This window comes from Rana temporaria, chromosome 11, assembly GCF_905171775.1.
Source record: "Rana temporaria chromosome 11, aRanTem1.1, whole genome shotgun sequence".
NCBI lineage: Eukaryota > Metazoa > Chordata > Amphibia > Anura > Ranidae > Rana > Rana temporaria.
Window position 1 is genome coordinate 116,613,193 of NC_053499.1, and position 12,988 is coordinate 116,626,180.

At 42.8% G+C, this 12,988-nt stretch overlaps 1 protein-coding gene across 1 annotated transcript in view; it reads right to left on the reverse strand.

Annotated features, from left to right (window-relative positions):
* Positions 1 to 808: 808 nt before the first annotated feature.
* EFEMP2 (EGF containing fibulin extracellular matrix protein 2) overlaps positions 809 to 12,988 on the reverse strand; it is a 64,572-nt gene continuing 52,392 nt past the window's right edge. The window contains exons 9-11 of the mRNA XM_040328902.1: positions 7,241 to 7,367; positions 4,115 to 4,310; positions 809 to 2,335 (exon numbers count right to left, since the gene is read on the reverse strand). Coding sequence (XP_040184836.1) covers positions 2,174 to 2,335; positions 4,115 to 4,310; positions 7,241 to 7,367 — 485 coding nt within the window. The 3' untranslated portion in view covers positions 809 to 2,173. The remainder of the gene's footprint in view (positions 2,336 to 4,114; positions 4,311 to 7,240; positions 7,368 to 12,988) is intronic.

Below are 12,988 nucleotides of genomic sequence, written 5' to 3' on the forward strand. Positions count from 1 at the left end.
CGGACTTACGACGGCGTATCTACTGATACGCCGTCGTAAGTCTCTATGAATCCCCGGCTATATGAGTTATTTTATTGAGTTTTAGGAAATTAGAAAGTTGCGCAGATACTTATTTATTCATATACAATTTTTGTGCACTTGTACACTTTAGATCCAGCAGCATCTTTCGTTCATTTTTTTTTTTAATATATATATATAGTTCACTTTGTAGCGTGAGCGATCACACCCTTTCCAATGTCCGATGAAGCCTACACACGGATCCCTTGGGATGGAACACCCCCCCCCCCCCATTACCTCTTATTAGTGTCCACCTGTGATATAGGTGGAGTCCTTTAATTCTCCCATATAGAGAAGTGTATTTCTCCCATGGTTCAGAGAAGCAGGATATTTCATTCTAAGAATAGCGTAGGACCCACTGACAATGGCTGCAAGTGCTGACTGTTGTGTTCTGGCTGTGCAGGAGTCCTCCTGTCAGAACACAATAGCCCAGTGAGAAGATTGCTGTAGTAAAATTGCATAGTTAGTACAGCAAACTCTTCCAGAGCTCCTCAATTTCGGGCTGAAGGGAAAAAACTTACCGTGTGTACCAGGCTTTAATGTGGCTTGCCAAATCATCCATGTTTAATTTTCTGGCATAGCAGTGCTGTCCCTGAATATTGAGTAATCTTTTGAGGTGATTTGCCTCTTTGTAAGTTCTTATCACACCTGCTATTACTATGTCCAATTGGAAAGACCAAAGACAGTCCCAGAACATACTAGAGGGGTCTTTTGCCACCTTATTAATGGACTGATAATAAAAAGGCAATGATAATTTAGCCATCATTTATTTCTCTTTATTGGTGAACAGTAATATTTAGTAATACAGAAAAAAATCTTGTACAAAGAGGAGAAATTTACAAGGACAGGGAAACAGAGGCTGAACAATAATGATATAATCTTACACAGTTTTTATTTCACACTCAGTAGAGAGGATGTACATTGGGCACCTTTTCCCTCACTTTGATGTTTAGGTTGTTTGAATGCGACTAACAGGACAAATTTGATATCACATTTACATTGACGTTTTAGGATTACATCCTTTGAGTTATGGTCCTTTGTACTTTAGCCTTTGTATATATGTCAACGTACATTTAAAGAAAAAATACACCTAAAATAGAGACTGCCACATACAAGGCATCCTATGATATTCATAGTAATGCCTAACATTGTTCAAAAACTTGACTGGTTCATAAAGTTTTTGCCTATTTATTTGGTGAACGCCACTGAAATTTAACTGTGGAATAACTGTAGTCAAGAAATGGCATCCCATTTGAGTCTGCCCCTCGCAAAAAACATCCCTTTTAAATCAGTGCTTATGCTTATATGCATGAGTCAATATATTTTGGTGTCTGGTGCATTGCATGTGGTGGATTTTCTCATCTCCAGTCCTCTGGACATCTTCCAGTGCTTTTTTCAGAATTGTGGGTGAAATGTTTCGAGTGGATATAAAAAGGGGCATATTAATGCACCTGTGTCCTTTTTGTAACTACAAACTTGCAGTGCTTTGTCTCCAAGGGCTGGTTTGGGCAATAGTGGCATGTGGTCATCTCACTGTACATCAACTAATCTTAATTCTCTCATTCTCTTCATTTTTTATTTATTTTTTGCTGGAAAACAGGGCAAAACAACATTGACCTTTATCCATGAACAACACATTTAACCATTCTATGTATTTAACAAAGCTAACTGTTGCTCATAATCATGAGCCCCCAGTATGGAAATTGAGCAACACCTTGGAGTCCTGTAAGGCATTCCCCCATACAACAGATACAAACCCAGCATAATCTGGCTGTCCCTGATTTGCAATGTAATCAGACGACTACTATTAGCAGAAACCATATTAAGTCCAAGTTTATAGCTGATACTATTCTGTTACATGATCACACTGCATTACACTGAAGTCAGAGCATTCTAAGCCCGGTTCTGGATATTCTGTCAGTTTATTTGAACCCAAGGCCTCACTGACAAGGACTTGGTAAACCTTTTGCAGTGCCAATATCTTCCATTGCTTTGCACTGAAAGACATCCCTTTTCAAAACCAATCTTTTTTTTAATTGACAACAAATAAAATATCATTGAACAAATAGATAGAGAGAAAAGTTTTATAGCCCAAAAGATAATGCAGTGACTTGCTCTAGAAGGAATGTGCCCCAACGAATATAGTGAGTCTGAGTACAGAACTGGAGCGGTAGCTCAGTAGGGAGTTGGTGGTCAGCATTTCCAGATCCAGAACATACTCCTGGGGGCCGGTGATGGCACGTGCCAGTACAAGCATCGCGCTAATATTGTTTATTTGCTGGAAGAGAAAAACAAGAGAAGTGTGAGAGATATTTTCTGCAGAGTTATGCTGCGTACAGACGATCGGACATTCCGACAACAAAACCGTAATACACAGAGATGAAAAAAATGATCCTACATAAGTTGTATTTATCTTTTTTTCCATAAAGTTGTATTTATCTATTTGCAGTCTTCTCTTCAGCCATTCAAAGTGCTGAATTCATAAGCTTGTTTAAGGCTTACAGCAGGGGTCCGATTCATCCCTGTTTTCCGTTTTAGGGACAAATCGGGCCTGAATTCAGACCTGAAACAGAGCCCCTGTGCAATGCGCTCCGCGGCCGCCCCAGAGGTGTGTGAAACGGCTCCATCTCCTGTCATGCAAATTGGATGCAGGGAAAATACCACATCCAATTCGTACTAGTGTGAACCCAGCCTGAGAGTACAGAAAAAAGGGGGCTGAGAGCTGAAGTTGAGGAGAGCTCTGAGAGTTGATTGGAGGGAAGGGACACACCCCCTTCAGATAAAAACAGAGCTGGGGCTGTCAATCTGCTGGAGGTCCCTCCCTTGTCACCATTTTTCTTTTGGTGTCAGAAAGAATTGCCAGAAGTGATGCATGCTGATAGAGGAATAAAGCAGCATACAGAAATGGCACTTAAGCTGGCCATACACCTATAGCAGGGGTTCCCAAAATTTAAAAGGCCTAAGGCAACTTAAGCGAATTAGTAACCAGTCGCGAGCCACAATGAGCGGAGTGGACAGATGACAGGTCTGTGTCCAGTCTGCATATACAAAGCAGACACAGCCCAATCTACTCTATGGGCCCTCCGATCCAATCAGATAGAAGGGGGCAGATCCACTTCTGTTTTTTTAGCAGATCGGATTGGAGGTAGGCAGGTGTAAACGGACAAGAGTCTGTTTACATCTGCCGCTCCCTAGAGGTGAATGGAGCATCCGATTGGGTTGGACCGATCATGTGAAAGGGGCCTAAGACTGCTTTTACAGTGATGGCCTGCGGTCTATTGTGGCACAGCGTACCTGTGGTTTTCCCACCGGTTAGCTGCACTTTGCCATAGACGTCTATTATATCCTGCAGGTGCGGTTCACTTTCTAAAAATCCACTTGCTTCCTCTACAGCTAGCTTCATTTACAACACTGATGCTCTCGACTGGCAGGTCGGCAACCTGCAATCTGGACTTGCCAACCAGCCATCCCAGAGCAGGAGGTTGCGGGCCACATCAGAGGGCTCTGCGGGCCACTGGTTGGGCACCCCTGACCTATAGATTATCAGCAGATTTTCTATGGTTCGATGGAAAAAGTGCAACAAATTTCTCCATGTACACTAAACATGGAATCTCCAACTGGGCCAAGCTTCAGTATCTTGCTAGTCGGCCCCACTGGCTATCAACCTAAACAATGCCTGCACCCAATCAGAATGTTCAGGTATTTTGAGAGCCAGCGGGACGGACTAGCAAGATATGGAAGCTTGGGCCAGTGGGAGATTCTTCCATCCACACAGTTCAGTGTAGATGGAGGAATCTGTTCCACTTTTTCCATCTGACCATAGATAATCTATAGGTGTATGGCCAGCCTAAGTGCTTTTAATTGAGACAAGTACACACAATAGAGGGAAATGCTTTGTTGAAATTTATGTCTGAGGTTTACAACCACAAGGAAACTTAAATTATTTATTTAAAGAGAAAAATGACATAGAAAACATGTTTCGATTTCCTAATGCTCACGTATGGTTGAAAATCTATAAAATCTCATACAGAAAAGCAATTTTTGGCACGTGACTTACCCTGATGTAGAAATCTCCCTGCTCATTTCCTGATCGTATCTGGAAGGTGTTGTAAGCCCGAGGGTAGACACTGGTGGCTTGGATCTGGAATATATCTGAGGGCACACTGCGGTCTGACATGATGCTCATGTACCTATATACCACGGAACCAGGTTCATCACGGCACAGGGGGTTACTGCTTGGGCACATACATCGGCTGAAACAGAAAGAAGAATTTTATAAAGCGATGCCTTATTCTATGAAGTTGTCTTCCTGATGCCTAGTACACATGGGCCAATGTCAGGTTGAATAAAAACGTGCCAACATTCAGGGCCAGATTCTCAAAAGAGATACGACGGCGTATTTCCAGATACGCCGTCGTATCTCTGAGTCTGGCAGGTCGTATCTATGCGCCTGATTCTTAGAATCAGTTACGCATAGATTTCTATTAGATCCGACCGGCGTAAGTCTCTTACGCTGTCGGATCGTAACTGCATATTTACGCTGGCCGCTAGGGGCGTGTACGCTGATTTACGCGTTGAAATATGTAAACCAGCTAGATACGCGAATTCACGAACGTACGCCCGGCCGACGCAGTACAGATACGCCGTTTACGTTAGGCTTTTCCCGGTGTAAAGTTACCCCTGCTATATGGTGGCGTAAGTGCGGCGTACCAATGTTAAGTATGGCCGTCGATCCCGCAACGAAATTTGAAAATTTTACGTCGTTTGAGTAACTCGTCCGTGAATGGGGCTGGAAGTAATTTACGTTCACGTCAAAACCAATACGTCCTTGCGGCGTATTAGGAGCAATGCACACTGGGAGATTTCCACGGACGGCGCATGCGCCGCTCGTGAGAAACGTCAATCAAGTCGGGTCACAGAACATTTACATAAAACACGCCCCTCTGTTCCAAATTTTAATTAGGTGGGTTTACGCCGGCCTATTTACGCTACGCCGCCGCAACTTACGGAGCAAGTGCTTTGAGAATACAGCACTTGCCCGTCTAAGTTGCGGAGGCGTAACGTAAATAGGTTACGTTACGCCCGCACAAAGTTACGCCAAACTAGGAGAATCTGGCCCTCAGTGTTCTTGGATCTACAGCGACTGCGCTTCCAAGTGCACTTTGCAGTTGTAGTGCAAAGTGGATTTGCCTTTTGTAAATAACCCCCACTGTTTTTCTCTGCTGATATCTATCCATTGTACTTTCATTAGGCCTGCATTTTTCTTCGCATTTTTTACAGTCACTTTACGTTCTCGTGTACACATACATATGTGTTCTTTTTCATACAATCATTTAAATTAAATTAATATATTGAAATCTAAAAAAGATAAATAGAAAGGTAGCCTTATGTGAGAACCATTACTATCAATAAGGGGCCAATAATTGTTCTATATAGTTTTTGCTGGAAGGATTGCTTTGAAGTCCTAACATAATACAACTAAGCTTTTTATATATGGAATACTGCATTTAACCACTTGCTGACCGCCTCACACCGATATATGTCAGCAGAATGGCACAAGCAGGCAAATGGGCGTACATGTATGTCCCTTTAAATTTGCTGCCCAGAGGGTGCGCCCGCTGCGTGCCTCGAGAGTGCACCCGTGGGTCCCGGGAACTAAATGTTCCCGGGCGACCCCCGATTGTGGGCGGCAAAGGCAGAACAGGGGGATGCCTTTGTAAACAAGGCATTCCCTTGTTCTGCCTAGTGACATGTCACTGATCTACTGTTCCCTGTGATCGGGAACAGTGACCGCTGACGTGTCACTGGTAGCTCCTCCCCCTAACAGTTAGAATCACTCCCTAGGAGACACCCCTAGTGGTTATCACCTTCACTGCCAGTGTCATTTTTACAGTAAAAATGTGTCAAAGGTGTTCAATGTGCCCACCATAAAGTCGCAGTCACAATAAAAATCACAGAACGCCGCCATTACTAGTAAAAAATAACACGCAAACCAATCAATATACGCTTATTGCAATTTTTTTTTACCAAAAAATATGTAGAAGAATACATATCAGCCTAAACTGAGAGAATTTTTTTTTCTTTAAATGGGGATATTTATTATAGAAAAAAGCACAAAATATTGCTTTTTAAAAAAAAAAAAATTTGCTCTATTTTTGTTTATAGCGCAAAAGATAAAAACCACAGAGGTGATCAAATACCACCAAAAGAAAGGTCTATTTGTGGGGAAAAAAGGGCATCAATTTTGTTTGGGAGCCACGTCGCACGTGCACGTGCAATTGTCAGTTAAAGAGATGCAGTGACAAATCGCAAAAAGTGGCCTGTCATTTGGCAGCCAAATGGTCCAGGGCTGAAGTGGTTAATGACATACATATGTATATGTGTGTGTGTGTGTGTATATATTTTTGGGTGGAACTCCGCTCTAACATACTGGGCCGGATTCTGAAAGAAGATACGACGGCGTATCTCCTGATACGCCGTCGTATCTCTGAGTCCGGCCGTCGTATCTATGCGCCTGATTCATAGAATCAGGTTACGCATAGATATGCCTAAGATCCGACAGGTGTAAGTGACTTACACCGTCGGATCTTAGGCTGCAATTCCAGGCCGGCCGCTAGGTGGCGCTTCCGTATCTTTTACACGTCGAATATGCAAAGGAGCATTTACGCCGATTCAGAAACGAACGACCGCCCGGCGCTTTTTTTTTACGTCGTTTGCGTTCGGCTTTTTCCTGCGGAAAGTTACCTCTGCTATAGGAGGGGTAAGTGCGGCATATCCTATGTTTAGTATGGCCGTCGTTCCCGCGCGAGATTTGAATTTTTTACGTCGTTTGCGAATACAGCCGGACGTAATTTACGTTAACGTCGAAACCAATGACGTCCTTGCGAGCAATGCACGCTGGGAAAATTTGCGGACGGCGCATGCGCTGTTAGATCGGCTCGGGGACGCGCCTGATTTAAATTTTAGACGCCCCTAGCCGCGGAATTTGAATTCCGCCGGGGAATTACGATACGCCGCCGCAACTTTAGAGGCAAGTGCTTTCTGAATAAAGCACTTGCCTCAAAAACTTGCCGCGGCATAAGGTAAATCTAAAGATCCGCTGACCTATCTGAATCTGGCCCACTGTTTCTATGAGTATGTGTGCAATCGGCAAGAAAAAGAACGCTCTTCCCAAAATACTTACTTGTCAGACACTTGAATATATGGTTCTATGCAGAGATTCTTTTCTACGCAACGGTAACCCCCATGGAAGTTGACGCAGGATTGTTGTTCAGTGCAAGTATGGGCTCCGGTCTCACATTCGTTGATATCTGGTTAAAAACAAGATTATGAAACATTATTGAAATGTCATTGGCATGGTTACACATTGGGGAATTTTTTCCAATCAGAAACTGGGACATTATCTAGGGCACAGGTGTCAAACACAAGGCCCGCGGGCCGAATCTGGCCCTCCAGGCCATTTCATGTGGCCCTCGCACCTCTCCTGCAGCTACAGGAGAGCTCCAGCCCTCCTCTGGTCCTCCTCCAGACCCTTACTTTCTGCTTTCAAGCAATGCATACAGCTTCTTCCCAGCAGCAGCATAAGGAAAGAGGGGTGCACTGTGATGTAAGGGAGAGTGGGGGGACTCAACTTCTGATGGTGGGGTGGCTCTTGACATCTAATGTATGGGGGGGGGGTGGACATCTAATCTTACAGATACAACCGGCCCTTTTGTGGGCAGTCATTATGCTGATGGGGCCCACAATGAAATTGAGTTTGACATCCCTGATCTAGTGGAAGCTGCCACCAGAGATAGAAAAGCAATTACAGTTGAAAAGCTGTTATGGCTGATTTAACAATATCTCTTTTGGACCTACTGTAACAAAAAAGTGTTTATTTTCTTTGGTATTGTTGTTTTGCATATTAAACATTAAAATCCAATTAAATAAATATTGATTTATTTACAAAAAAAGGGTTTTGTGTTAGGCCCCTTTCACACGGGGCAGGGGAGGTGCGGTGGCGGTATAGCGGCACTATTTTTAGCGCCGCTATACCGTCGTATTTACCACGATATTCGGCCGCTAGCGGTGCGGTTTTAACCCCCGCTAGTGGCCGGAAAAGGGTTAATACTGCCGGCAATGCGCCTCTGCATTGCCGGGGGTATTACCGCGTTTCCCATTGATTTCAATATGAAGGAGCGGTAAACACCCCATTCCTATACCGCTCCAAAGATGCGGCTAGCGGGACTTTTGGAGCAGTCCTGCTAGCGCACCACTTCAATGTGAAAGCCTTTGGGCTGTCACACTGAAGACTGCAGGGCAGGATTTTTTCAGGCGGTATAGCAGCGATATTTTTAGCACTAAACTGCCTGAAAAACGTGTCAGTGTGAAAGGGGCCTTAATGTTCCTGCCATGCTAAGCCAACAGTTGTGCATTTGAGATAGCTGGGATGGAAGATACAGTTTTTCAAGTGTGGCATATGTGTACTGGGGGTTTAGGATAGGGTTGCATTAGGGTTCATGGTAGGGTTGCCCCGATACCACTTTTTTAAGACCGATACTTTCTTTCAAGTACTCGCCGATACCGGAAAAAAAATGTTTATGTCATGTGACAGTGGCACTAATATGCAACACTGATGACGCGTAGACTGTCAGTAGTTTATATTTTTATTTATCTTTTTCTTGTTGTTTTTATTTTTACAATGCTTTCTTTTTTTTTTGGGGGGGGGGGTGTCAGTGTGTTTTTTCTTTCTTTTGTTTGTTATTTTTACAATTTAACCTTTTAAAAAATGTATTTATTACAATTTTTTTTTTTTTTTTTTAGCCGTGTTGGGGGGTGGCTTTGGTGAGATATCAGGGGTCTTAATAGACCTCTGACATCTTCCCTTTTGAGACAGGGAAAGGGACTGAGAACACAGATTCCCCAGTCCCTTTCTCTGCAGCCTCAGCTGCACTGAAGATGAATGGAAAGGAGACAGCAGCTCCTCTCCATTCATAAACTGAAGCATTGTAAACACAGTTACAGTTATGAATGAACAGAGTCAGTGATCACTAACAACAAAAACCTGGGGAATGCCCAGGGAAAAACCAAGCCTACTTACCGACCAGCTAGCAGACAACCAATTAACCTGTCTAACACTATGCGTTAAAAACAGGGGTCTAGTCCGCACGCATTTGCAAACGCATGCGTGAGCCACAGAGCCGCGCCAAGGCACCCTGTAATATCTGTGGTCCTAACACTAAACAATGAGCGTCCCCACAGTGGAGGCACATGCATTTGAGTCAGTGATCACTAACTCTGTGCATTCGGAAAAGGATATGGGGGAACAGTCAGGGGTGATCGATGCGGCACTGGGGAGGAGTTACAATCACCGATCTCCCTGTATAGATTTCAATAAAGCAGCTGAAAGCAGAGGGAGGGAGAGGAGGAAAAGCGGCTGTCAGCTGCTTTATTGAAAACTATACAGGGAGATCGGTGATTGTAACTCCTCCCCAACGCTGCACGATCACCCCTGACTGTCCAGGTATCAGATTAAGCATCAGAGCATTTGCCCGAATACAAGTACTAGCATCGGTATCGGGACAACTCTAGTTCATGGTAGGGTGTGCTTTTTGTTTTGGGGTTCATAGTGGATCATCCTCTCTGTACACTGTATGTGACAAACTCTAGACAACCCCATTCTAAACACTCTGCAGTTTGTTGCACAAAGCTCCACTTTGAATGCTGTGCTCTGATATATACTTCATACTGCTGATCATTAGTATTGTCATATTACTAGACAGAGGTTATTCATACCTTTGTAACTTCCAAACTCCACCCCATTCAACAAACGGATACATTTTAGCTAGAAAATATCATTTTAGGCTACAAAATAACTACCGGTACTTCAAGAGAAGGCCTGGACAGCAGAGTGGCAGTGGTTATCATTTCCATTCTAGCAGCACTAGGGTTGTCGGTTCAAATCCCAACCACGTTACAACCTCCCTGGCGCTCGCATGTTCTCCCTGAGGGGGTTTCCTCCCATATTTTAAAGACACGCTGGTAGGTTTATAGGCTCCTGTTTAAATTGGCCCTGAATGTGAGTTAGGGACCTTAGATTGTAAGCTCCTCGGGGGCAGGGGCTGATGTGAATGTACAATATACAGGTATATGTAAAGAGCTGCGTAAATTGATGGCGCTATTTTAATACCTGTAAATAATAAGTCCACTTGAATGAAATTGGTGGAAAATCTGCGTAACCTATGTGATTTAAGATGCGCCGCCGCAAGTTTTTGAGGCAAGTGGGTAATTCACAAAGCACTTACCTCAAAACTTGCGGCAGCGTATCGTAAATCCCCCGGCGGAATTCAAATTCCGCGGCTAGGGGGAGTGTAGTATTTAAATCAGGTGCGTCCCCGCCAGGGCCGTCTTTAATATGGTTTGGGCCCAGGGCAAACATTTTTTTGGGGCCCCCCTCCAGCTTATTTTGGGCCTGGCTGGTTCACATGTATGTTTTGGCGGTCCTCATTTGTGAAGGTACAGCAGCCCATTGATTTGAATGGGCTGCCATGCTTTTGTTTCCTGCAGAAGGTACATTCAGCATTTTAAAAATACAGTTGCCTTGAAATCCATTCTGCTTTTGCACCATGCTACTTACCTGCAGTTCTTGCACACACAAACGCACTGTGTTTTTAAAAGCGTGACCTAAACGTCTAAAAATGCAGCAAGTTTGACAGTGCGGGAACTGCAGATAAGTCACAGCAGACAGCATAATGGACAGACAGTGCTGTGTTTCAGTGCTTGATGGGCATAGGCATGCCGTGTGCGCAGCCTATTACATGAGGCATGCGCTTTTCTTTGCAGGAAACGCAGGCATGGCGGCCCATTCAAAACACATACATGTGAACCAGCCAGGCCCAAAATAAGCCCATCAAGCAGTTAAATACAGACAGTAATGCCATGTGCTCTGAGGCCTTACTCAGCCTGGACTGCAGGTCTGGTCTGTGATTTAAAGAGTTCCTCAATTTTACACATGGCATGGCATGGGGTCCCATGGTGCTAAGGCAGAATGGACAGACGGTGCTGTAACCCCCATGCCATGCCATGTGTAAAATAGAGGAACTTTTTAAAACACTGACCAGACCTGCAGTGAATCATCAAATATTATAAAGACTTTGGGCACACTCTACAGAAAACTTCTATTTACAATATAGAATAGCAAACAGTGACATACCTTGAGGAGCAGGACATGAAGAAGTCAGCCTCGGGAAGAGCAAACTGGGGATGTTATAAAATCACATTCTAAAGGGAAGCCAGGGGTGCTGTACATTTTAAAACACTGGGAAGGTAAGCAGTACTGTCACTGGCTGCGTGCCGCTGATGATTTTCAGCCTGATTTGTGGGCAGCACAGGGGCTTAATGGGCGGCAGGGATCAGGAATTATGGGGCCACTTACACAGCTTCAGGCATGGGCCCCCTGGAGCAGAGAACCGGGGGGGGGGGGTGCTGCCACCTAAAATTGAGAAGCAGGGGGGGGCTGCCGCGAATTTAGAAGCGGGGGCCCTTTACAAATTCTTTTTTTTAAAATAAAGTAAAATATAAAAAAGGGGTGTAGCCATCCGGGGCCCTGGGGACCTCTGAGACCTTTAATAAAAAGAAATAAAAAATATATATAAAATATATATATATTTTTTTTAAAAAAGGGGGTTGCCATCTGGGGCCCTGGGGACCTCTGGGCCCTTTAATAATTTTTTTTTTATAAAAATAAATTACAAAAAAAGGGGGTTGCCATCCGGGACCTCTGGGCCCTTTAATAAAAAATAAAAAAATATATATAAAAAAAGAAACATTTATAAAAAAAAAGGGGGGGTTGCCATCCAGGGCCATGGGGACCTCTGGGCCCTTTAATAATAAAAAAAAATATATATAAACAAAAATAAAAAAATAAACATTTATAAAAAAAAATAAAAAAGGGTGTTTGCCACATGGGGCCCTGGGGACCTCTGAGCCCTTTAATAAAAAATATAAAAAATAAATAAAAAGAAAAAAAAGAAATAAAATAATATGAAAAAAAATTATACACAAAGGGGGGTTGCCATCCGGGGCCCTGGGGACCTCTGAAACCTTTAATAATAATAATAATAATAATAATAATAATAATAATAATAATAATATATTATATATATATATAATATATATATATATAAAAAATAAAAGAAATAAAGAAATATATAAAAAAAATATTTTTTTTATAAAAAAAGGGGGGTTGTCATCCCAGGGCCCTGGGGAACTACGGGCCCCTGGGGACCCCCAAACCTCTAAAAAAAAATTGGTTCTTTAATAAAAAATAAAATAAAAATATATTAAAAAAAAATATTTTTTTTATTTAAAAATAAATAAAAAAAGGGGGTTGCCATCTGGGGCCCTGGGGGCCTCTGGGCCCCTGGGAACCCCTAAAAAAATTGTCCCTGTGAAAAGAAAACTCTAAAAAAAACTGGCCCTTTAATAAAAAATAAAATAAAATATATTAAAAAAATATTTTTTTTATTTAAAAATAAATAAAAAAAGGGGGGTTGCCATCTGGGGCCCTGAGGGCCTCCAGGCCCCTGGGAACCCCTAAAAAAAATTGTCCCTTTGAAAAAAAAACCTCTAAAAAAATTGTCCCTTTAATAAAAAATAAAATAAAATATATTAAAAATACATATATTTTTTATTTAAAAATAAATAAAAAAAGGGGGGTTGCCATCTGGGGCCCTGGGGGCCTCCGGGCCCCTGGGAACCCCTAAAAAAAATTGTCCCTTTGAAAAAAAAACTGAAAAAAATTGGCCCTTTAATAAAAAATAAAATATATTAAAAAAATATATTTTTTTTATTTAAAAATAAATAAAAAAAGGGGGGTTGCCATCTGGGGCCATGGGGGCCTCCGGGCCCCTGGGGACATCCGGACCCCTAAAAAAAAAAAAAAAAATTTTTT